This window comes from Bombus bifarius, unplaced genomic scaffold, assembly GCF_011952205.1.
Source record: "Bombus bifarius isolate JDL3187 unplaced genomic scaffold, Bbif_JDL3187 scf7180000007970, whole genome shotgun sequence".
NCBI classification, from domain to species: domain Eukaryota; kingdom Metazoa; phylum Arthropoda; class Insecta; order Hymenoptera; family Apidae; genus Bombus; species Bombus bifarius.
This window is the reverse complement of record NW_022884356.1, coordinates 5,574,250-5,601,784: the sequence shown is the minus strand read 5'-3', so window position 1 is coordinate 5,601,784 and position 27,535 is coordinate 5,574,250. Positions and strand designations below refer to the sequence as shown.

The window sequence follows — 27,535 nt, the reverse complement described above, 5'->3', positions numbered from 1 at the left end:
AAAACACGCCGGTGTAATTAAGCGGCGGGATAATTACGAGTCGCTGATTTCCAGCGCACCGATATTTTTCACGTCCAATTCGACCAAATAAAACTTTCCGCCTTTTACAATTAATTTCATATGTATTACGAATACGTTTGCGCGTGCGTGTGTGTGTGTGTGTGTGTGTAGCAAATTGTTAGAAGGTTACGTTTTTATCTCGTGAAGTGTATTATGTAGAGGAATAAGATCGTTCGTCTTAAACGCGTTTGCATTTCAAGAAGTATTATCTCAAATTAATGCTTATATGCTAGCTACGACGAATACGGTCTTAGAATGGTTCATCTGCAACATCAACCACTTCTTATTCAATTTTCTACGAGTAAAGGCCTTCTGAGGATGAGCGAACACGATACATATACATTTTCCATGTTAAATGTGAAAATGAATCGATACTATAAAAGTATAGAAGAAATAAGAGGAACAGTTTGTGATGTGTATGGTGATTTATGATGATAACATACCATTAAAAAGTGGATTAGAAGATACAATAATGGAGATTTCAACCTGGAAGATAACGAACGATGTGACAGACCACCGATGAAGATAAATGTTGATGAAATAACGACCGATGAAATATGCGATTCTTTGTTAGAACAACACGAAAACGGTGAGTACTATCACGCCTAATATATTCGCCTGATTCTGCCCTATCTGATTTTTATTTATTTCGAGCATTACTATTTATTTCAATTATTATTATTAATCATTATTATTTATTTAAAGCACGAAATAGAAATTAAAATGAAGTACTCCAAAATTAAGTAACAATCTAAATTTAAAAACAACGATCGAAAATTAAGCACAGAATTTATATATTATTGTGTTTCGATTGATACAATTTTTCGGTGGTTTTTTTATTTATCGAAGAATTTGTTGCTTCACGACTGGCTTGTCGCACGATTTATGTAGAATATCGAACGAAAGAGTTGAAGCGTCATCAAAACTAAATCAATGATAATGCTGTGTTATTGTACGATAAGAATAAGAACAAAGATTACAAAGATAATGCAGAGGAATGTGAAGTCGACCTTACGAGATATACGTTATTTGATCTTTTCGGATATTCGCCTCGGACTAACATCGTGCGCGGTGGGATTTAATTAATCGCATCGACAATTACGAAATGTCCTTCATTACCACTCCGAGACGTGACACGACTGCACGCGCTACGCGAAAATTAGATCGCCTCGAATTTCACGGTTGCTCAAGCAAACACTGCGCGAAAGTATCAGAATCCTACGCATCCGTGACAAAATATTATGCGTGACGACTGATGACTATGTTTTCACGAAACGAGTTCATAAATGAGTGGACGCAGTACGTGAGATACGATGAATGATAGTTTTTATCTTTATGTCATATTTTTTCTTTTCAAAGAGAACTGTTTGAACAAATTTTAAGCATCAACTGTTTAAAAAACTACTCGACTTTTTTCTTATCTCTTTTTATAATTAAGTTACTCCAAAAGGTATTGTATATTGTAATAAGTAACTTACTCTAAAGTATCGTATATTATTAAACATATTGGGTCCGATACACCTGGCACAATATTCGAGCAAGTCCATATTAAACATATTATTTACTACAGACCGCATCATAACGAACATATATTGCCAAAATAAAAAACGAACAATTTAATCAATCCCTTATATTATACAAAATGTAATAAACGTCAACTTCACAGTGGTACGACAAAATTTACCAACCATCTTTAATACTCTCACGATATGGATAAGGAATTGAGTAAAAATTCGCTTCTCGAAGGCCAATAAACATAGAATGAAATTACTCACCAAGTCAAGTAGGTCCCGCTGAGAACTGCAAACAAATCCCACATTCCGAGCCAGGCAAGTTCAGTGTTCGTTTGATATTACATAATTTTCTAACCTCAAAGCGTGACAAAGTCGACAGAAAAAGACGAAGAGATGGCACGTAAATAGCGCGGAAGAAAAACGATCGGAACGTCTCACCGTGAATCGCGATCGAACTTGACGATCTCGTTCTCGTGGCTAGGGGCGATGTGAACGCGATTGCACGCTGCCGGCATCAGGAGCAAAACACAAGTCGGATACGTTAAAAACAACGAATAATACGCGAAAGGCGTTCAAATAAAACTAAAGCGGGACGAAAAAGAAATCGAGACTTGTCAAAGTTTAAATGCCTTGCTAACCGGCACACGAGAACTACCGTTATTGCGTTTGTAGATATACCACGCGTGTAAACGTAGTTGCCCTCGACCACTTACATTTAAAGGGCCCCGGTATGAAAGTTCCACTCGCGTTTCAGCCGTAAACGGAATGCAGCATCACCCGCGTGAACGTGTTTTCGAACGTTCTTACACAGAAATGACACCGAATTCACGCACAATGTCGTTAACTTGTTGTGCATGCGTATGTATATTTTAACACTTGCTAGAGATGGGGACGACGAATTCGGTGGATGTTGTCGAAAGAAACCCAAACAAAGTTGACAGGCTGAATATGCAGCTGGCACGCGGCTGATGTACTTGGCACTTGGGAAACACAGACTCGTGACACTTGACGTCACGGCGACAATGCACGGACACGTTCCACGCGCGTCAACCAGCTGAAAAGCGCATGGGCTGGCGTTCCCTTAATGACCGAAGAAATCGAACAACGCGAATCGAAAGGCACAATGTTGCGCCACTGTTTCGCGCTGGAACGGTACGGTAGTGTTTCGTTTCGCTCCCTTCCTCACTCTCTCTCTCTCTTTCTCTCTCTCTCACACACACACACACACTCTCTCTCTCTCTCTCTCTCTCACTCTCCCTCTCGTCCACCGTTCTGTCATTTGTTTACTAACCCGTGCTCGACCACTGTACGCTGATTCGCGCGTAATTGTCAATGCGCACGTACGTTCTGTCAAGCTGCATCGTCACGCGAAACGGCTGCCAGATTGCAAGGGCGATTCGGTCGACGGGTCCGGACGCTCGATCACCAACAAAACGAATCTAAATTCACGTACGAAACAAACCACCGCGCACAGCATCCACATTCCACCATAGGGAATCTACGACCGTGCAACTGCCGGGATCAAATCACATCCGCCGGCGAAAGTAGTGCCGCGCTTCGCCGAAACCACGAATCAGATGGCTTCAGGACGGCTGCGCGCTCCCAAACTAGTAAACACGGAGTCTAACATTCGTATCGTACACATTCTTGTTTTTCATCTTATCGTAGGCTTTTGTCGTTTCGTGTTGTGAGTAGTTAAACAAACTTTGACGGACTTGTAATCTTTTTATATCGTTAAAATTAATAGAAGGTATGTTAAAAGCTATAAACTATAGTTATACGTATATAGTTTTTAGTATCGCAAGTTTCTTCAAATATATCTACTTGTATGTACTGTTAAAGTAGAATTCGTTTCCAAATATGCATGTTTATACTCGTAAAATTTAATATCGCTCGATTCTTATAAGTGATCGATAAAATTGTCAAATCTAGTTTGAGCAATTGAACGTCCAGAAACCGGTTGTAATTAGTGAAAGTTGAAATAGGAATGTGAAGTTTCACTTATAAGAATAAATCTCTATCGATCATTTTATAACATAATTAAAAAAAAAAGCAGTACACTCTCGACGAAAAGCTAGCCTTAAGAGGAAGTTTATTTTTAGATATGTATCTAATCTCATTGATTATCTGTTTGAAGTTTGAAATCTACTGTTATTGTTCGGTGTAACGAGAGTAAAAGCACTCGTGGGAAGAGGTTACCGTTCTTTCCCACGAGAAGCAATTCACTTTCGTTAATATTATTCTTTGCATTTACATTCAATAAACGTCTCACTATCAAATATATCGCGTAATTGTCACGAACAAGTAAAAGTTAGCGACAAAGTTCGTTTTAACCTACGTAGTAAAGCAGTTGCACGCAGTTACGGAAGTGGCGTCATTCTTATTCCATTATGGCGGACATTCAGCAGAGTAAACAGAGTGGCAATTACAGCAGATCGTATGTGGGTAAGTACTGCTATTATTTTTTAATATTTTATGATAATATAAGAAGGAAAATTCAAGTGATAACAACGACGATATAAAATGCGTTTAATAATCATTGAAATGTACTCTGAAAGCTCATGCGCCAGATGTAACCGCTCTCCGTTATGCCTTGTGCTCTTTTTTTGACGTTTTGTCAACTGTTTAACTACATTTCTAGCTTAATAGGACGAATATTAACGTTTTTTGTTAGTTTAATTTAATTCTGATTAAGTGGGGAATCGTTATATGTTAAAATAATGAACAATTTGTAAGAAGTGCTGCCACAAGCAATGTAAATCGTTGTTGAAAATCCTGTGTTTCTAACTTCGTGAATTACAACGTGTACGCATTGCTAACGAATATATTGCTTCGTAACTGTTGCGTCCTGACTAAATATACACTGCAAGAGTGAAAACTTTGATGGATGTGTTAAGTAACGTTGATGGTTGATGGTAGAGGTTAAAGTACAATCGTAAATATTTTTTACTAGTAATATATGACGATTTGATCTTTTATATCAATTACATGATAGAGTATAAACAATGTAATAGCCTGTTATGCATACATAATCATGTGTAGTAACGTGATATTCTGTCAAAGGAGGATGACGTAGCCTCAAAGCATGGCACGTATGTGCTGCCGCCTTCTGGAAAAGTTTCCAACTATGTTTCTTAAAACGAGGGAATTTCAAACTGTGCCTGTTACTGACTGCTCGTCCTTGCTTGTTATTACTCAGCAGAATTACCAGCTATTTCACTTGTTACTGCTTTGTACGATATTATTTATGCTGCGTCAACAAGCGGATATTCTCTTCAGAGTAATCTAAGCATAGTAATACTAATGATTAGGAAACCATACACAGGACAAATTTATTTTAATTTATAATAATCTTATTCTTACATTTAAATTACACGATATATTTTTTACAATTTTCAATTATTTTTCTTGTTTATTATATAATTTTACAAATTTTGCCCTAGAATTACAAATATATGTCCCATTTTATTGAACTCTTGTTAGGAAAATATTATTTACTCTGCAATTTTATGATGAAATGTTTCAGATATCAGACTTTCAATTATGACAAATAGTTTCGAGAACTATTTATGAATTTAAAAACTAAATAATCGCAGTAATATGATTTTTTATATTTTAAATTTTCTTCTCAATTTAATATTTTATTGCAAATTTTAATATAACGAAATGATATAACTTTTGAAATTACCGTGCTTTTCAAATTCCGAACTCAATTTTTGGAATACTTCTTTTAACTTTAATTCACATGACCTGATAAGCGTTCTTGCTTTATCGTTACTCATTTTTATTGCTTAATATACGCACATGTCGTTGACCGTCCACAAATTCTTCTTTATACATATAACCAGGAAGTATATTGTGGCATATATTCCTTTGAATGCAAAATATATACAATAAACTAATGTCGAAGGCAATGACCTCGAATTAATGACCGGTATATAGGGAGTGTTCGTAAAACACGAATTCAAATATTAAAAAATTCGTCCTAATATTTATTTATTTTCTTGTATATCTTCTTCTATCTACGATCACATCATTAAACATTTAATACAAATGATACTTGTTAAATATTTACAAACAACATCCGATATCATTCCGATTAGATATTTGCAAACACTTTCGTGACACGCTTTACGAATTATTTCTCTTCGTTGACCAATATGAAAAAATGTCGAATAGAATTTTTTTTTTAACATTTCTTTGCATCTTTTCCACGTGTTCTATTTGTACATGAAATCATGCTTACGTTTCATCGTGTATAAATACACAATAACGTTAAACTGTCTATTGTACCCGCTATAAAGTTTGGGGAAAACGTTATCCCTCTGAACGAGCAGGGACCAAAGAATGGCCAAGAACGGCGATACGTTATACGAGGGAGGGCTATAACATTATTTCGCGTTAAATGAAATCCGTGACAATGAAACAGGTGGAAACAAGCAGGCCGGAGTTCGAAAGCAATTGCGTTATGCAGAGCCCCGATATTCAGGATTGGAAATGAGAGCTGTGTATTGGCATACCTATTCAGTCCGACACAGCGCGTGTTTTATTGAATTCTATCGATAGGTTTACGTGTCCAATGAAAACGGGTCTTTTCGTTTCCCTCCCATCGATAATTCAATCGATAGTTCTCTTTGCGAGGCGGCAAATACGTAATAATAATCGATGACGTGTGATTTTCCAAACTGGGTCGTGTAAATGATAAATCAACAACGAATTCTTTTTAATAGAAAGTAAACACGTAAGATAAATTGTAACGAAGTATGGAATATGTAGAAAAGAAAACAGAACCACTCGTTTGATAAAAGAAGCTCATAAATAATATCAATCAATAAAAGAAGTTCATTTAGGTAAATCATTTGTTATCATTTATGATATCGTCCCGATAGCTGAATTGGTAATGAACAATAGGTGTTATTAAGCGATACGTTTTTCTCTAATCTAAATTTTCTTCGTCGTTACAATTTTTATTACGAAAGTCGATCAAATTGAAAAACGTGTTTCGAGTTATCACTGTGGGTTCTTTGTAACTATAAACCGAAAGTGATAAAAATATTTGATCCCATTTTATGAGTATCGCTCTCGTCGTTAGGAAATTTGATTAATAATATATCATATTATTACGTTCGAAAATAGCTTTTTTACGCGTCACTTTCCAGTTAACAACGTAGCATCATTATTAGATTGCAGATGTTTATGCAAATTTATATCTTTATGTACACAATTGAAGAAATACATACTAAATGTGGATTATTAGATTGCAGATGTTTATGCAAATTTATATGTTTATGTACACAGTTGAAGAAATACGTACTAAATGTGGATTTCTTTCATTCTTTGCATACTTTTTTTAAATACGTAAACATCCAGCATCCAAACATCTATAGCACAATCTGGTAATTACGAAATTGCTTGAGCGAACTTTCTATATCAATTGATACGTGGAGAACGTACATAAAGAAAGTGCATTAGTATCAAACGAAATCATTTTCCATAGCCGAATAGCGCTTAGTTCCGATCGATAATTAGCGAAAGACGAGATCTGGTAACGAATGGGAACTATGTCAATTGCCAGCGAGGACCTCGCGAATCCGTTTGTCGCAATCCAATAAGACTAATACCAAGAGTTTCTCCTCTGGAGTGTACCAATACACGGCAAAGTACACGCACGCGTGCTCCACATCGCGATGGATCCATCCAATTCACTTCATTGGCCGCTCACGTATTTCCGTAGCTCGTTGATTAAACTCGCATTATTCGCTCAAGCGAGTTCGGAGACGATATCCACACTGTGCAAACCGGAGCGCGATTCCTCTGAAAAACACACAATTCCTCGTCTCCGTTTTTCTTTGTCCCTTCGTTCGACTACCGCGTCAAGGTAAACGATTGAACGTCTGTCCCGGTGGAATTGCGACTAGTCCATAAAAGATTTTTATGCGACCGGGATAACGTCGTCCAACGTTTCAAATAGCGAAACGCACATTCCCGTCGTAAAATAAAAGTGCGACCCTCGATTCTGCTCGATACGTAAGACGAGTAAACGCGTGGTCTCTCCAGACTCTGCAACGTCTCGGGCGATCTTTGCCTCTGCCTCTCGCTTTTAACCGCGAGATCACAGCGGCATTTTTCAACCGGCCATATTTTTCTTATACGCGCCGCGGTAAAGACGAGATTGAGTTAGTTGGAGAACGCAGTAAAACGCGTGTAAGGGCAGTTGCACGTGATCACTGATGTATTCTTCTACATTGCTACCAACGCACCACGAAAAATTCGTTCTCTTTCTTCTCAACTGCATCTACGAACGAACCATGTCTATTATCGAATAGGAAAAAGGGACAGACCATGATATTTCGCTTTTTTTTTTTTCTCATATCTTGTTCCCAACTCGTTCTTCTTCCTAGTGATCTCCCTTTCTATGTGATCGTTCACGACGATAATAAAGTTGACATTCCGATTATTCCGTAACTTTCTAGCTTCTATGAACGTAGTCACGTACAAACGGCGGAGAGAAACAGGACCAGTGAATTCATCGCCTTATCGCTGATCAATTACGCAGCTTTCGCTTCGCTTTCTTATAATATCGAGGCCCTCCGTATCGCGTTCCTCGTACAAAAGCGAACAATCGAACGTTTATTGCTAATTACGCGCCACAGCTACGCTATAGAACGCTGTTACGCAAATGTCGTTCACATTTTGCTGACATTTGCGGAAGTAATCTACAAGCACGTAGGAAAGGTTCTTAATTCAACACTGTTAACCAGTTTCTTGGCCACATTGTTAACCTCAATTTCCCCAATGGCAACTCGAAGAAGCGCTGCCACCAGGGAATCTCTGTCCGATAGATGCGCTAGCCTGTTTCTTGGAAAACGCATAACCAAACAGCGCAGCATAAACTCGAAGCGAATCGTAGTTACTTGCTAGCGTACACCGCTGGAAATATAAATAACCCATGTAGGAGATATAGCCGAGCCTGGGGAGATTAACGATAGTTCAGGTGGTTGAAGGAGGCATAATAATCCTGAGTCACTAGCCGGAATACGATCGAGCTCTCGTTTCTTCGTTCGTCTTGTCCCGTTACTCTTCCTTCTTCTTGATCCATCACGACATACACTTCGGCTTTTTCCATCCGTAAACCTCGTTTGTCGTAAAACATTTGCGTTCGTGCGGGACTAGGGATCACGCAACGAGGCGTAGAATATATAGAGCTCGGATTCCCAACCTGTGCAGCGCTGCCCCCAAGGGGGTTGCAGAATGTCTTGCCAGAAGTTATTTTTATCTACAATTATCTTTATAGAGAATATTTTCTGTAGAAATCTCCATCACGAAGACTTTCAGCATTTATTTCTCTCAATACGGGTTTCTTATAATATTATTAAATATTATTAGAATAACTATCGTAACATCGATTCTTTATAAATGAAAAGTAGTCGAATTTTCTTGTTATGTCCGAGCCTGATTTTATTTTGCTACTCCAGGTTTTTGGACAATCGCCATAAATTTTGAGAAATTCGTTAATTATTATTGTTATTATTACGTTCTTTTACTACGTTCTTTTAATCCAACAGGTTTGTTTTCTTTCTCAGTTACGTCGCATTAACATTGTTACGTTTAATTACGAAGCACCACGAAAATCATAATATCAACAAAAATGTATTTTACCGCGTTTTTCTCCTGCCATCTACATATACGCTTACACTCTGTTGAAACCGTTGTATTAAATATTAGATTAGAATCACGTTGCAAGAGAACTACGTTGAATGTATTTGCTTTAATTTGCTTAATGCATTTCCTTTGTCCTATTGAAAATATCTTGCTATGTACATAATATACTAAAGGTTTGCGGATTATTTACTATACTAGAATAACGTTGCGATTCGTAAAAGGTTGAGAAACACTGATACGGAGAGGGATGGTTTCTTAAATAAATATCTTGCCATGAAAGCACATCGTAACTTGGTGCACCACGGATTCGATCGTTAACTCCGCAGTTTTATAGCTGCCGCTAACCGTGCGCCGATCTAAAAGTTCTGCCGAAGCAGCCGACGACGCTGACGCGTCGCTTTGATTGCGATTCTTCTTGTTCGGTCGAGGCTCGTAAATCGGTAACGTTCGCGGAAACGCGAACGAACGCCGAAACAACCTAAACGGGGATATCGTGAATAATGAAGTATCACGAACAGGCACACGTGTTTTTAGAAAGGAGAACGCGTCAGTTTTTTTGACGTTGCCGTCTGGTTAAGTGGTACGTTTGTTTCTATGTTGCACGCAGCTATACCTTCTGTTCACGTCGCTCAGGTAGGTGACCTCACCTAGCGTCTTCGGACGCTGCATTTTTGATAAAATGTTCTCTGCGATAACGATAATTCCTCTTCGATTTTTTGAAATATTATACGTTTACGAAAGATTAGAGTTTGAAAATATCAATCTGTGTGCATAGAATTTGTATATATGTATAATACGAAGTGTCTGTGTATTCCTTCTTTATAGCGATAAAATAATTTGTCAGAGGATTGTTTTTTAGTTTTTTGCTACTTTAATTTGCTACTCTTTCGAGTGAATTTATTCTTGAATTGTAATTTTCGCACGTCAACGTATATTTAAAAATTCTAGAAAAATAAGTAGCGAAAAAATGTACTGCCGATTGTTGTTTAGTTGTATTTAACTTTCTAGCGACTGTTATTTAGTTGTATTTGACTAGCATTTTGCGTTGGGTTACTTGTCTTTAGAATATTTCCGCTTTATTTGCATTCCATATTTTATATGATAAAGAACATCGACAAATATGTCGTATAATATATGTTGTACAATATAAATCGCCTGAAATTTTCAGTTAAAAGGTATAAACTAGAATTAAAGAGTCTAATCGAAATGTGATTTATTAATTATAACTATCTACGCTTCAACGATAACAGCCGAGGATTAAACTTGACTCTGAAGGTTAAATTTCACTATTTTTGCCATTAAATTTCACTTTCGTGCACCTTGGAAATCACCTTCAGCGATGAACCTCGGCTAAATAACTCTCGGATTCTGTTCATTTCTTTTTTTCTACTTCTGTCATAACAGCTAACGTCATATCGTGATCGCGTATAAAAATTGACGATGCAAAACAGAATAATTCAAAGGTCAAACAGTTTAAAAGTCGAACAATATGATTCTCATGCTTAAACGATTGCAACTCATCGCAGCGTACTCAGGAATATGCATAATATGTAGATATATGATACAAAAAATATTGTTTTATGTCAATTACCTATTTCCCCGAAATTTTTTTAAGTAAACATTATAGAAGACCGAGATCATACGAGGAAATTAATACGTGTTTACTCGAGAGCGAGAGACGTTTGAACATCCACTCTATTCATTTTACACAAATATTTACTTGCTGTTCAATAATCGTAGTACTTCAATTTTTGTTTACTGTGTCATCATCGATTGCATCGCCGTACGTTAGTTTTACTATTGCAGGTTACGAAACAAATGATACGAAGATAAGAACGATTTCTATTTGTAAACATATTAATTGTATCGTGTAGCTAAAGAATTATCAAATCCGATTTTTTTATTTTATATTTTTTATTTTGTTCTGTTTGGATTTTTTAAATTATCGTTATCACTCGTTTTACGCTTTTTCGTATATTCCTATCATTCTCTCGTAATTACGAATGTTGCAGTTATTTACTCTCCGTCATTTTTACGCAATCCCGTCGAAAGGAAGACTTGCGATCTACTTTATAATTTTCCTTTCCCTCCTCTTTTTCCTTTTTCTTTTTTTTTTTTTGTTTATTCTTTTATTTTTTTTCTTTTATATTTCTGTTTGTATTTCACTTTTACAAGCCATTATTCATCCACTTTCCCGTCTATGACTATGCATGACCGATATATTCCACTTCGCTTTGGTATGCATTAACCTGTTACTCTATGATGTGCAACGCGAGCAAATCGATCACTTGTCCGATCGATCGCCGCGCGCCAGAGAGCAAAACGATAATACTCGACGGTTGATTTCTTCTCTCCTCCCTCTTTCTCCTTCCTCCTTCCTTTTCCTACGTTCTTTTCTACGCTGCGTAAAATTGAAGTAAAGCTACCTGAAGGGAATTAGAAGTAGACACCGAGCGTAAAATTTCTACGCAGAATGTTAACATCCAATGATCTGGCCACTGACATCCATTCGTCGTAGAGTGACGACAACTATCAGACGGTTGGAGAATTGTAATTTACTCGCCGACGTAATATCTGTCACAAACAGTATCTTTTTTTGATCCTGTATTTTTCTAGTTTATGGCCTGTGTTTACGATGAAACAACCATAAGCAAACATTGATGGCAGAATCGTAACTGTTGTAGCGTACGGATGATCATCGTCAGCTGGATTCTCTAAATGTTTATCGTCATCTCGTATAAAGCGGAGAAACGAGGGAAAAAATAGAAATTTATCGTTATCCATTCTTTATTTTAGAGAAGATAATAGTAAAGTATCCTGTTCTTTCGAATCCCATTGGTTTTTTGTTAGGCTCTATCTTTACGAACAAGAGAAAAACATGTTGTATTTGCAAATATACTTTTTTTCATCGTCGGAATTATCCACGTTTCATTACCAATGAAAACTGATTTTAAGGCAGACATTTAAAAAAAATGGCTCAAGGATCGAACGCGAAAGAGACGAAATAGAAAACGATTCTAACTAGCTCGGGCATATAACGAAAAATACGAAAACTAACGTCAATTCACATCAGAGACCAGGCCACACACCGCGGACAGGATGGCACCCAGATGTCTGCAGATTCTTGGTGCGCACCCTCAATAGTCTTAAGTACCCACCAGGGGTCTTGGCATTTTCATAATTAAGATCCTTCGGTCCTAAGGTCCAAGCGAGTATTTCCTGTCTTAGATCTCCCTTTACTTTTATTGTCTACCACGTGTCAGCTTAGAAAGTTGGTTTTCTTCACATCTGGTATGTTCCGTTAGCAACTTTCTCGCGAGGGCGGCTAAACCCTTCCTGGTCCACCAACCGTCTTATTATCCAATCGGAGACAGTGTCTACTGCCCTCACTTCCTTAACCAAAATTGTCATCAACAAATCCGATAGTCCCGTGCCCTTAAACACACCCACCCCTAGCCCTCCTCAGACATAGTATCGTCAGAAAAACTCACTTATTCTGTATCCTTAGAATAGTCAACATATCTATACCGGTCTCTACCCTTATAACAGTCGCGTATTTAACGTATCGTTGTAACTAAGTCTTACATAACGTGGATGGAGTGAATTGTGATTTATGTTAATTCAGTGTGTGTTACATTGTGATTGCTGAATTAATAATAAAGTTTAATTAAAACAAGGTTAATAGTTGTGTTACGACTCAGCTATTTTATTTCACCAACCAACCCCAAAAAATTACGTGACACTATCGTCGTTGATAACTTAGCGGTAAGTTAGAAAGAACAGATCGAGCAAGTATAGGTCAATGCCATTTATCGAAGCCGTTTATACGGTCAGTGTTTACCATTACACTTGCACCAAATGTTTACCCGAATTTCCACCGAATCTCCCTTAACCTGATTTCGCTTAGCTAGGCCAAACTTTCATTCGCCGTCAGTTCCAAAGCTAAATAATACTTGGAATCTTCTTCGACAACGAACCTGAAGATCCACCGATCAAAAAGAGTTACACGGAACGATATGTTCAAAAAATATCCCGCGATTTTAACCAAGATCCATGCCGAGTTAAACAGACCCGAACAGAGAGACCATTAAGGTTGCGTTTATCCTCCGAAAAAAAAAAAAAGGAAAAGGGTACACACATATACAGGTTGTTCGCGTATTAGTCGCCAGAGTTTTTCTTCTAATTAATAGATTTGTAAGAAAAATCCAAAATAGGAAAAGACAAAGTTTTATTGTTTTTAGACTGCGAGTGTCCTATCAAATTAATCAAAACAGCAGAACCTAGACATTCGTCTTCTTCTTAATAAATATTATAACGTGGCCCGTAAACCAAACCTAATTCTTATCTTCTCTTTATAGTTTATATAGATTTGGGTTAAGTGCCGTTTTATTCGGCTGTCGTGAAGCGGCTGCCAACTATACCTACGCATACGCTACGGCGGAAGTACAATTTTAAGCAGAATTCAGGGTACTGGTACCGACAGTTTTTTTACGAATATCTCGGAAACTAAGGTCGATCGGCGATTATACGTAGAAGAAAAAATTGTTCAAAATATTGGTTTCTACAACATATTCAAAGATCATCGAAATCGGTATGGTGGACGATCGATAATTACCAAAAATAGTAATGTTTGGTAATAAAACCAAAAGTTTGGTAATGTGATAGGTTGACAAGATATTGCATTTTAAAATTACTCTCGTGTGAAAGAGAAAACACGTGACTATCGTATCTTGCATCTGTGGTCTTTACGTAGTGCATATATGTATATATTTTTCTTTTTATCGTGTAATTTGTATTTTACAATTTATCCAGCTGAACGTTCGGTAAATTTTTCTAGCTTAATATGCATATATATTCGGAAGAAATATTAAGTGTTTAAATGTTTTGAAAGTATACTTTTGTGTGTCATTGTGCCTGTCTTGATTGCGTTATTTAACAAATCATTATAAACACCGTGGTACGCGATAAGTATGGATTAGATTATTCCATAACGAAGTGATCTCCGGATACGGCGTAACGCGATGACTGATTGGGGATTGGGGATCGAACGATCAAAATATTGGCTTCCAGTAATTCTGAAAGTGTAATGTATATACGAAGATTGTTATTGAGATCGATAATCACTAAAATGTCTTAGAATTCCTAGAATTATCAAAAAGCGTAGAAAATATTCATTCGTAATATTCGACGATACACCGATCTATTGCAATATTAACAGATAATCGAATAATCGTTCTAAAGAATCTCAAAAAGTAAATAATTATATCCAGAGCAACGAAGGCGATTATCACTTACTGTATAAACGGTACTGTTTACGGTATCCTTAAAGCGTAAACTCTCCTCAGTGGCTAATAGTCTCTTAAAAGATCTAGAAAATTCACGTCTTCAAACTTTTTAAGTTAATAATAACGTACAATTTTTAACGAATAATTTATTCGAGCGTAGTAAACAGTACATTGGTAAAACACGCCAAGTGTGATATTACGTTCGGATCTGGGCAGACACTAAACACCTACGTTCACACTATAAAAGTCAGAATACATTAACAGCTAACTGGAATGTACAAAAGTACATTCTAAAACATACGTAGTAGCCGATGAGAGGATTTGGGAATTTAATATAAAACTTTCAACATACAGGGTGGTTGGTAACTGGTGATACAAGCGGAAAGGGGGCGATTCTACGCGAAAAAAGAAGTCGAAAACATAGAATAAAAATTTTTCGTTTGAGGCTTTGTTTTCGAGAAAATCAATTTTGAATTTTCGTTCGGTACGCGTGCGGTTCGTTATAACGGATCTCACTGCAGATCGTTGTCTCGATAGAAAAATTGAAAAAAGAAATTTTTATTCTATATTTTCGACTTCTTTTTTCGCGTAGAATCACCCCCTTTCCGCTTGTACCACCAGTTACCAACCACTCTGTATATAAAATTAATCAATTCGTCTTTTTCCTTTAAGCATTCCTTTGTCTCTTCTCATACCTCCACCACGTACGTGTTCCGTATATATATATATACATAATGTAATATCGTGGACAGATTGCCTAAGAAATATCGGGTGAACTATAAACAACGTTGCGAGAAAGCCGAAGTACTGACAGGCCGAGAGGGTCGAGAAACTTCAATGGGCCAAGCGGCCCATCAATGTATCGTCGGTCCTTCGGTCGAATAGTTACGCGGGAAAAGGTGTGCGCGATGACGATCGTGGAACACGTACGTGGTGGGGGTATGAGAAAAGACAAAGGGATCCTTAAGGGAGAAAGAGGAATTAATCGACAGTCGTTAACCGAGAGTCAAATTGTGAGAAGTCGTTGGTTGAGAGTCAAGTTGCGAGGAGTCGAGAGTTTAGTCGAGAGAGTTGCCGAGTTGTTACGAGTTGTGAATTATTCATTTAGTTGTCTTAGTTACAGCACATTACTGTATTTAGTTTATCGTTTCCTGGTTAATCCATTGTAAATAGATCCATCTGTGAATAAAAAAGTTATCATATAGGATAGAAATCATTGGAAATTTGAATTTATAATATTTCTGAATAAATAAATCCTGTAATAATGTTATGCTTATTGCGTAAAACATTTGGGAATTACATTAATGCTGATTGGACACGACTCGATTGTAAGATATCGTATCTATTATGCAAATTTTCGTAAAAAGTTTCTATAAACATTCTGACATTCTATACAGATTACACTTTAACGTAATCTGTGCGACGAAAGCTTCGACGATGACGTTGGCCAAATCGTGGCCGTAAATCTGTGAAATGAGATCAGTAAAATTACGTCTATTATTAAAAGTCATGCGTTCGAGTCGGTTTATTCCTGGACGCCGGCATCCGAGCGAATCTCCACGAGCCGATTCTCGTTAATTACTATCCGCGGTGCGTAATATTGGGTCATACGCGGGGCTACTGTCGCGATACAAGGTGACACGCCACAGCACGTCACCCAGGTTTCACCGGTATTCACCGATTGTGGGATACTGCCAACTCTGGTGGACTCCTCCGCTTCTGGTCTGACCACTGTCCATCGGCTGGCCACCACCACACACAGCAGGATATTTCTAGTCGGCTGGCATGTTCGAGTTAGTGTTGGATCGTGTGCGCATCGAGCACCTGTGCGTGTCGGTACAGCCTCGTTTTCTCGCTCGTTCCGCGGACTCGCGATTCCCTTTTTCAGTCGACGAGTGAGAAACGCCGAAAGAAGAGGCTGCTGAAGCCGTTGCATCGAATGTAAAAAACGAGCCACGGCAACATGAGCGACAAGAAGAAGATACCGTCCAGCTGGAAAAGGCAAGAAGAACAAAGCAACAGGCCCAAGGACCCGGTCAGGCCACCGAGGACAAGAGCGCAACAGGCTCGTCACAATGCAGCTATCGATCGACACGACAATCGCGGTGCGCCGTGGACCAGCGTGAAACCAGCTTAAATAGCGGACCGAGACGGGTTTAGGTTTAATCGTATTCGAAAGTTTGATTGCCGCCGGGGATTGGTATTTTGTCAGAAATTTCGGAAGACGATGTTCCAACGAGTACGACGCGGAATCATCGATCGAGCCGAGAATGGAATTTAATCGCGAAACGAAACGAGCTTAAATCGTAGGCAACGAAGTTTGAAGGCAGATATCGAGGCTGAAAATTTGCTCGTTGGAAAGGGAATTGGCTTGTTGTCAAAAGCTGCGGCAACACGCAACAAGAACTCGCGATAACGGAAACGTTTGATCGGGATAACGATGGGTCTGAAAATATACGAAACGTAATGACCGGTCGTACGTGAAGTTCAGGGATTTGATTGGAACATAAATTGTCGATAATTTGCTAATATTTTTGATCGTGACGCGTTCCAAAGTACAGTCTCGTCGTGAAATTAACGTAAATCATTCGATCTATCGTTCGACTACGTGAAACTTGAATTCGACGGGATTAAAATTTTGAATGCGTCGCGTATTCGTAAATAACGAAATTGCGTAAAAGGAGGTACAATGTAGCACGCAAAACTAGCTTTTCAGAACGACTAGAATTTAGTTTTAATCGAACGTGAGAGTTTGGACATGATATTGGCACGTTTCCAAAACCTCGACAACGCAACAGATTCGCGGCAATGAAATCGTTTATCGGAACGCAGACCTTCAGAGTTCATTGTAATGCCAAACGAATACACAAGCAGCAACTTAGAAAATGTCCGAGTGTTGACGTTCATTACGCGTAACATGCAATAGTTGCTCTTTAATTTTACTTTCCAATGCTTCGATGATCGACGATCGTTGGAATTTTCTTTCTAAAATCTTTCTTTGCTTGACTATTTTGTTGGTTCCGTTCTAACGTCCGTTGTTCGTTTATAGAAATTATTTGCGAAGAAAATATTTGCATAAACGAAGTAAATAGACTAAATATGCGTTTCGAAATTTGCTTTCAGTCAAGAAAGTCCCGATGACGACCCTCGATGAAAACGTGAACCGTGTTCCACGGGTGTACACAAACGAACGGGAGGAAGAAGGTGAGTTTCTTTCATTGACTTATTCTTTAGTACGTCTTACAAACATACCCAATGGACCTTTGAACCACAGCGTATTCTTAATAGATCGTCATACAAAACCTTCGTAAGCTTCTAAGAATTTTAAGTCCAAGTATAGTAATATATTGCGGCACAATATTTGTTATTATATAATATTGAAAAAACAGTAACATTTGTACTGTGAATTCCTGCTAGTCCGATATTATTTATTTAGAACTGTGATTATTATTTAAATTTTTATTAAATACCACGGTCAACCGATAACTTATGCCGCACGAAACGCTACACATATATATTTTTTGCATACTTTACGATGCACGCAATCTCGTGCAAAAACTATTATCACAGGTTTGCAACGTGGAGAAAAATATAGACGCGTATACAGCGTGTATAATAGTAGCGTTCAGCCAGCGTTCACACGTTGAATACGTAAGCATAGCAACAATCTGCAGTTTTTTTTTCTTTTAATTAATAACGTCTATAGATTTGCTTTCTTACACTTACGCAGCTCGAATAGTTTTTCTACTCATTGACGTTCGCACGGACTTCTAGGAAAATCAAACTTATTAATACGGACTATCTCTTTAATTGTTACTTTCTAATTATTTTCACTCGTATAAGCAGAAACACTTCGTACGAAGATCGATCGAATTTTCACCATGCTGCAAACATATATTTATATAGACTGTAATTTTGTTTTTTTTATTATTATTATTACATGGAACTTCGAAAATGTGCAGTCGAAAAAATTGCTACTAAATGTTAAACCAAAGATCATTCGTTTTTATCTCATAAGAGATTTCAGTTATAGTTAGCCTATCACTATCTGTTCTCAGAATCTTGTTCAGTATCTTAGTTCAACATCTCGCAAAATATTAAAAGTACATTAAGAAGATTCAAACGTGCGCCTTCTTTCTCGATAATATTACTCTTTACCGTGCTCGATAATAATTACTTTTGGTTTTCACTTCCGCGTCGTTTAAATCTACCTCGATACACGCAATTGCCCACATACTCTGGATACTCTTGAAATATTTGATAAGAACGTGGCGTACGCGTTGCTTAAAAGTAACGACGATTAATACGAAAAGCAGTTGTAGCTGCCTTTAGAGCGCGGCAGAATCTTTCTAGGAAACGGTGTGTACAAACACGGCGAGCTACATTTTCACTAGGCCAATTGCATTAGTCAACATCTCGTTTTCAGAATTTCCTTCTTCTTTTCGAGTGTAGCAGAGGCTGGCGACGCGCGTCTGTTAATTAAATTCTCGTATTCCGTTTTTCTCGCTACGTCGCGTCGCCCCGAGTCTTCCGTTCCAGATGAGAAATTCGACGCCCTGTATTCGCGAGTTTAATGCGGTAATGATTCGTGTAAATACAAGATTGCAAGGCACCGATGCGGCTGTGGATGGCAGTCGGCGTCGCGTATTTCACCAGCGACGACGACGACAACGACGACGACGTCAACGATGACGAGAGAACTAGCGTTAAAGCACAGAAGGCGGAAGGAGAGGCGAAGAGGTGGAATTAGCGCTCGCGCGAGTATAATTGGCCGTTCGTTCGCAATAAGTAATCGCTCGGGGCTCCTTCGTAGACGTTCTATCGTGTAAAATTGAAACGCTCCACGACTCATGGGAGCTGCTTTTCCAATGGTCTCCGCTTTTCATCTGCTCCGCGTTTCGAACGCTCTTCGCTTTAAACGAAATTGTTTTCTTTATGCTTGAAATTGTCACTATTCGTATACTATATAACGAATTGCGCGAATTCTTGATCGATTTTTTGAATTATGAACAGCGCGTTGATAAAAGTAGAGTAGGCTTTTATTGGTCGCTATTGATGAAAAATTTGTTAGGAAGAAGCAGAAATTAAGAAACGAGCTTTCGTAAAGATATTTAGAAACGTCAGATTTATAGCCGACTATTTATTTCCAACTCGTTGATCTTCTTGAAGTGGAATTACGAACAGAATTAAAATAATTATCTCGTGTTATCTCGCGTTATCGAAGAAATTAATTTACTTGGTCTGTAGTGGGTGCAACGTATATCTCGATCGAGATACAGTGATTAACCGTTCCAGCAGATTCTTAAAAATTTTGTTAATCGCACCATCATATCGTGATTCTGTATCTTTCTGATAAATCTGACACAAGTATCATGTACTTATTTGCTGATATATTCGAAGCTAGAAAGATGAAAAAGAAGTTTCTTTTAAATAAGGTTTAACACGGTGCTACATAAATCTGTGACATAACGACGTAAGCTAGTTACGTAAGTCGACAGTCGTAAGAAACGAAATACTTTTAAACGATGAATTAATTAGTCATTGCTGATCTTCGTTAAAATCTGTCGAAGTCGATTAAATCGTCACTGATACCCAAAGGTACTATACACGGTGATTGGTAACGCGAAAAAAGAAGTCGAAAATATAGAATAAAATTTTTTTTTTTAATTTTTTTAATTTTTCCATCGAGACAACGATCTACAGTGAGATCCGTTATAATCAAACGAAAAATTTTTATTCTATATTTTCGACTTCCTTTTTCGCGTAGAATCGCCCCCTTTCCGCTTGTACCACCAGTTACACCAACCACCCTGTACAACTGCAGTTCAAACTTTCGTCTCATAGTGTACAAAGTGAAAGAAATAGATAATCATTTACAAGAGGGCAGATCGATCTGTTGAAGTATTCAGTATGTTTGTGACCAACAGATTTACGATCGAGGTGCCAGACTAGAATTCGCGTGGTCGTTTCACGCGAATGCAAATGCGTACATAGTCGTTCGTCAATTATAAAAACTGCTTAGAAATCGAGTCGTGAGAAATTTCCACGTATCTCACGTTCTACGTGCAGTCACGTACCATGGAAACTATGCTGGAAAACGAAAGTGTTCAAGACTCTTGAAACCTAGAAGCCGTGTAACAATTATCATTTCACGCGTTATGGTAATCTTTGTGTGACGTTTCTACCGCTTACATGGATATCATTCTTTTTTACCATCACATACGGTTTTTTCACGAATTTTTTTTGTTGTTACATAAAAACGATAAATAAGAGAAAAATCCACGAATAAGATTGATTATCTATTTTATTCTATATTTTATTAACTATATGAAAATTTATATTCGATATTTACCATTAGCTCTTTACAACAGATCTACTTTTTTCTGAAACAACAAGAAATTCAGATCAAATATCGTTTAATAATCAATTTCCGTTACGCGATAGAATTATATATATAATTGTTTAATTAGATTTTTCAATCGTTATCGTCATCAGACTCTGACATCAATCCTTTGCACGAGTGCGTAAGTTACGTGTCTCGTTGTCTCGTCAAATTGAATCGAATCACGTGGCACAGGTCAGCGTGTTGTTCACGTAAGACGTGAGCAATGGTAGTTGATTTCATATAGTTGGCTTTCGTGCCACGTGCGGTGGACTACACCTATTTAGACGTATGTCGGAACGATGTCAGCTATGTCAAGGCCTCTAAACATTACATTTCCCCCCTTGTCGTATGCAGTCGGAGCAAAAGATTTTGGTCGTTCAAGGTCCACGTTGCTTTCCTCTCCGTTATACTTGTTTTCGTTTTTTCGCCCTGCTCTCATAAAAATCTAACAGCGAGCAATTGTATAAGGAGTTAGTATTTTCGTTTTTTCATAGAAATTTCATATTCTCAAATTATAATAGTAGATAATATAAAACATCTTCAATAAAAATTTTATTAAAAAAATCCTTGAAAAGAAAAACAAAAGTTTGAAGATGGCAAAATGTTTACGATTGATTATAATTCTTGATAATTTTCATTTGTTTGGCGTATGTTTTAGCAATAATGGATATTATTACAATGCATGTAATGTGGTAAAGAAACGAACGTAGTTCTAAGAACCTGGAGGCTTATGTTTATAAAAGTTTAGCGATGAATACCTAAGATCATGTATACATTTTGCATAAATAAATACATATATGGTCATATGATGATTCTGTATCATTCTGATGAACTCTGACGAAAAGCTCGTTTGAACACGATGAACCTATGAATTTATAGAAAAATCTGATTAATAATAAAATTACAAAATTAAGGCATTTAATTATATCCCAGAATTTCTAATTTATCTTTATCATATTTTATTCTACCAAGTTATTATACCGTTAACAGCGTGTAATAATAATGATTTTTTCTATGTTTGTTACTTTAGAAATGATATGTAATTATAAATGAATGTGTTTTTTCGCTTCTGGACCTCGCTAGATCGATCTGGTTGGCAAGAAAAAATAGAACGTCTTTCAATGGATAGTCAGGATAAAAAGACATCGGATGTAGGACAACCTGTACAGATCGTACTTGCTCATCCAGACCATAGTTTCGAATTAAACGAAGAAGCCTTGTCAAAAATTCTTCTTGACGATGATATTAAAAATAGGAGTGTAGTTGTTGTGTCAGTAGCAGGTGCTTTCAGGAAAGGCAAAAGCTTCCTGCTTGACTTTTTCTTGCGATACATGAACAGTCAGGTATGTTATTATTACTGGTAAAATTGAAATATTAATTATAAGTTAGATTGCGGGTATTCTAATGGATTTATGGGAAATTTGAAAATACAAAAATACACAGAATGCATATAAAATGGAAATATATATGAAATATTCAAAGCACTGTTTGTAATATTTAGCAGATAAAAATGATTAAATTTCTATTTAGGTTTCATTTACTTAATTGCCTCCGTAGTCTATCTAACAAATATCCGTAGTCTAATTACTGTTTCCAATAATTTATTAGAATACTTATTCAGATGAATAGATAAACTAAACCGAATAATTATTTTTATTTTTTTCCATGCTTGCACGGAACATTGGCTGCGTAATTAACATCGATCATAGTATAATAATAATAACCAGACGGATTCTTGGTTGGGCCAAGATGATGAGCCACTGAGTGGATTTTCATGGAAAGGAGGCTCTGAAAGAGACACAACAGGGATATTAATGTGGTCGAAAGTTTTTTGCGGTACCTTACCGGACGGTGAAAAAGTTGCTGTGATTTTAATGGATACACAAGGTGCTTTCGATAGCCAGTCGACAGTGAAGGACTGTGCGACTGTGTTCGCTCTAAGTACAATGTTGTCATCCGTACAAATTTATAATCTATCACAAAACATCCAAGAGGATGACCTTCAGCACTTGCAACTTTTTACGGAATATGGTAGGCTGGCGTTACAAAAGTCTGGTGTCACGCCGTTCCAGAAGTTACAATTCTTAGTGAGAGATTGGAGTTACCCATACGAAGCACCTTATGGTTCAGAAGGTGGAAAAGAGATACTGAACAGAAGATTAGAAATCTCCGACAAACAACATCCAGAATTACAAAATCTGAGAATGCATATTAAGTCTTGCTTCTCGGAAATATCTTGTTTTCTAATGCCACATCCAGGCCTGAATATTGCCACTAATCCTCGTTTCGATGGTAGATTATCGGAAATTCAACCAGAATTTAAGGAACAGCTCAAAGTGCTCATACCGGTGTTATTAGCTCCAGAGAATTTAGTTCCAAAGAAAATCGATGGTCAACTTGTGAAAGCAAGGGATTTGTTGGAATATTTCAAAAGTTACATGAAAATTTACAAAGGAAACGAACTTCCAGAACCAAAAAGTATGTTAGTGGTAAGTTTTCGTTTACTATATATTTAATTTTATAGTTCTATGCCTTACTGGTGAATTTGTTATGGTATACGTTCTATTTTTAGGCAACAGCAGAGGCAAATAATTTGGCTGCGGTAACAGAAGCGAGAGAATTTTATATACGATTAATGGAAGATGTCTGTGGATCAAGAAAACCATATTTAACAACAGCACGTTTAGAGACCGAGCATGCACGTTGTATGGATAAAGCTATGTGCATATTTCAAAATAAAAGAAAAATGGGCGGAGATGCATTTAGTCAAACCTATATGAAAAAATTATGCGAGGTGACAAACTGTTCGAATTTATGCTTACCTGATATTTCATCTTGATGCTAAAAATGTTAATACATGATTTATTACAGGATATGGATAAAGCGTTTGTTCATTTTAAAGCACAAAATGAAAGTAAAAATGTTTTCAAATCAACAAGAACCGCAGGAGTATATGGTGCAATTGTTGCCATCATGTACTTTTTATCCTCAGTATTTGGTTTTACTGGCTTATATTTGCTAGCAAATATTTGTAACTTCATCATGTGCATCTGTATATTAACCCTCATGTTATTGGCATATATTAGGTATATACATAATAGTAATTTACATAAGTACTTCGCAATTTTGATTTAACTATAATTATTCTTTCATCGATATAGGTACAGTGGTAATTACGACACACTTGGGGTAGTAATAGATGAAGTGGCAAACACTTTATGGAATAATGTAAGTAATGTATATTTAATTATCTACGTATAACAGATATCCGTAAAATCTCTATAGCTATAAAATTAATAAACTTAATTTATTTATTAATAACGCTAATTCCACGCGTTAAAATGATGAGAAGTAATTTGCATATGTATAATTAGATACTTTCAATTAGTATCCAGTTTTACATCGATGTACTGTGCACACATTTAATCATTCACATTACATAGCTATATCATATGAATAGAAATTTACACAAGTTCTTTTTATAGTTTTGCGACTTAAAATATGTATATCAAAAATTGCATTATCTTTAAAACCTCATATATTTAAAATATTACTTAAAATGTTACGCACGCTAAATTTTAATGATGGTATTGTATGTAGCGCAAGGTATTAACTGGGTAATGTAAATAATTGCTGCTCATCATTTCACCATATTTCCTGATTCATACCTTCCACATATGATTTCTACAGGTCCGAGATATGGGTGTACTATTCACTGTACTTACACTTGCTGTGGCTGCTGCTTCATCATGGTTTATAATTTTATATGGTTTCATTTCATTTCCACTTCCTTCTCCACCTTCGTCTTCTACACGTTTTAGTTTTGGAGATATATCTAATTTTTGGGAACATTTATATTCTATTGTTGAGAAGTATCAAATATTCAAATATATCAACTATTACTTCGGCAATTATATAGAAAAGGGCACACCTCACCGATTTCAATAAGCTTGAAATATGTTGTCAAGGACAACATTCTGAACAATTTTTTGCTGTACATTTAATTACCGCTCGGCCTTCGTGTCCAAGATATTCACAAAAGCTTCAATTAAATTTAGTTACTATTACATTTCATTCATACAACATAATAAGTGACCGCATTTTTATATGACCCAACCTAAACTGAACTCCAATCCATAGCCCATTCATTTTTATTTTTTATTTGCACAATATCAAAAATAGTTTTCTTTCACCAATGAATTAAACTTAGGTTGGGCTATATAAAGATGCCCGCCTACTTCAGAGTAGAGTGTAATCTTAACATGAATCGTATTGAGGTTTTTTGCAAATATTTCAGAAATTAAGGCCGATTGACGGTAAGATGTACAGAAAAGAAATTTTTCCGAATATTGACTTTAGCGACCTTGACAACACATTCCGAGGTCATCAAAATTGATAAGGTGTGCCCTTTCTCATATAGTTACCATTAATTCTTATACTAGCTCTGAGTTCTTGCAATTCCTTTTTACATTACTATTCGTCCATTTTTTTTTTCTTTTAGAGATACTTATATAATCTAACAAATATTATTATTAATAATATTTATAAATTATAGATTAAATTTCTACTCTTCTCTTTTTTTAGAATATATACATTACTTAACAGATACTATTTTTAATGATGTTCCTAAATTATGTGATTCCTGTTTAGATTATTATTCCCTCCTTTTTTTCAGGATATTTACAGTACTTCACAAACATTATTTTTGATAGTGCTTCTAAATTATACGATTTCTCTTTGACGCATTATTCCTCTCTTTTTTCTGAATATGTACAGTACTTCACAAACATCATTTTTTAGAGTACTTCTAAATTATATGATTCCTGTTTAATTGATTATTCCTCCCTTTTTTCAGAATATTTACAATACCTCACAAATATCACTTTGTTTGGTATTTCTAAATTATATAATTTCTGTTTAGATTATTAGTCTAACCCTTACAGGATATTTATAACATCTCATGAACATTGCCTTTAATGATATTTTTAAATTATACGATCCCTGTTTAAATTATTATTCCCCCTTGTCTTAGATATTTAAATTATCTGACAAACATTATTTTTGATAATACTTCTAAATTATGTGATTACAATCTAGATCATTGTAAATCATTTTGAATGTAGTTGAACTGTTCTAACATTTGCATATATATTCTATCTTCTATATTCTGTATATATTATATACTCTAATCTTCATTACTTCTAATGTGTTACATTTTTCACTTATATAAATATTGCCTTTAATATTATGTTACTATTTTTTTTCCTCCTTAATGTAAGCTGAATACTAACAGGAGCGAATGTACAAAAGGTATGGGGTTTGCTTATAATTAATTTAGAAATAAAAATAATTCTTATTCCATATATTCCAGTTTGAAAAAAAGTGACTTTCACGCACAATTCATTTATCTTTATAAATTTTATCAAAGTTATAACGTTATATTTATAATTAAATAATCATTTTTATCATTAGATGTCATATATGTCGTATTGTTTTCCATTTATAAACTAGAGTATATAAACATCAGTAATTGTTTTATACTAAATTTACATTAATTTGCAAATTATGCTTAAGTATATTAAAGAAAATGCACTTTTGTTTCTGTTCAGTTAATTAAACCAGTCTATCAACAATTTGTGGAGAAGTCAGTGTCTGTAGCAGTGGCTCAAGCTGCTGAAATGGCTACAAATACAACAATGAATGCCACTGCCACTGCCAATGGCAAGCCTAAACTATCATGATGTTCATTCCCTTTGTGTCCCAATTTCGCAAGTGCATTAGAAACATACATCAATGTATTAAAACCAGTAAGTGACATAACAAAATTTCATTGTTTTGACCATGTAATATGAGGCCATAAATAGCTTTTTCTTTGTTAAGTCACAAGGAAATACTGTACGTTACATATTTTAATTTAAAGTGACTGTGAATGTATATACAATATATTTTGATTACAATTCCTTGCTAGATTGTTGAAAATCATCATTATTAGTATTGTCTATGATTGATATTACATTTGTTAGAAAAATAAAATTCCATAGTTACTGGTAAAGATAGTTTGGATGAAAGCTATTGTTCTGGGGTTGTTAATGTTTATCATCAATTTTAATTTTTTTTATATTGAAATATATGGATATATATACATACATAAAAAACAAAGTGTAAAGAAGTCTTTAGAAACAAATACGTCTACATTTTTTTTTATAATATTCAATTCATGTTTAACTTTTTAGTTAGAGGAATATACGTACTTAAACGCATTTCAAGGTCACAAGGAAACGTGGTAAAATATTTTTGAAACGAAATTTTAATAAGACACACTTTGTATATTTATGCATTATTCTATGTATATGTACTAACATACCTAAATTATATCTGTGCCAGATTTACCCTACATCAGTTACTATTGTATTGTTTAATTTTTTTTAATAAACTGAAGTGTAAATACTATTCACTGTTCTTCACATTTAATAAATTTTAAATAAAATTGATAATGTATTTAATTACAATGGATTGAAAATACATATATGCCATGTAGTAAATATTTTATTAGACTTAGCATTAAATAACTTTACCTTAGATTAATATTTTACAAAATATCAATTATGTACTAACAAATTTTTGAAGGA

General features: G+C 35.9%; 1 protein-coding gene across 9 annotated transcripts; it reads left to right on the top strand.

Moving 5' to 3' along the window:
- Positions 1–370: 370 nt before the first annotated feature.
- On the top strand, positions 371–27,356 carry LOC117213053 (atlastin). 9 transcript variants are annotated; one of them, XM_033458348.1, is made up of 9 exons: positions 16,321–16,626; positions 17,645–17,725; positions 21,990–22,249; positions 22,616–23,395; positions 23,479–23,700; positions 23,778–23,992; positions 24,068–24,134; positions 26,186–26,216; positions 26,516–27,356. In XM_033458348.1, the coding sequence occupies exons 1-9, from the start codon at positions 16,485–16,487 to the stop codon at positions 26,521–26,523; spliced, it is 1,806 nt and encodes a 601-aa protein (XP_033314239.1). In that variant the 5' UTR covers positions 16,321–16,484; the 3' UTR covers positions 26,524–27,356. The 9 variants fall into 9 exon arrangements, with proteins under 9 accessions (XP_033314188.1, XP_033314199.1, XP_033314230.1 ...); XM_033458297.1 differs by lacking the exons at positions 16,321–16,626; positions 26,186–26,216; positions 26,516–27,356 and adding exons at positions 371–649; positions 24,597–24,949; XM_033458308.1 differs by lacking the exons at positions 16,321–16,626; positions 26,186–26,216; positions 26,516–27,356 and adding exons at positions 3,509–4,019; positions 24,597–24,946.
- The last annotated feature ends 179 nt before the right edge of the window (positions 27,357–27,535 follow it).

Coding starts and splice junctions, on each gene's coding strand:
- LOC117213053 (XM_033458289.1), top strand. CDS start 16,485: ATGAGCGACAAGAAGAAGATACCGTCCAGCTGGAAAAGGCAAGAAGAA. Junction 23,701..23,777: donor ATATGAAAAAATTATGCGAG/GTGACAAACTGT, acceptor GATTTATTACAG/GATATGGATAAAGCGTTTGT. Junction 24,135..24,596: donor CAAACACTTTATGGAATAAT/GTAAGTAATGTA, acceptor TGATTTCTACAG/GTCCGAGATATGGGTGTACT.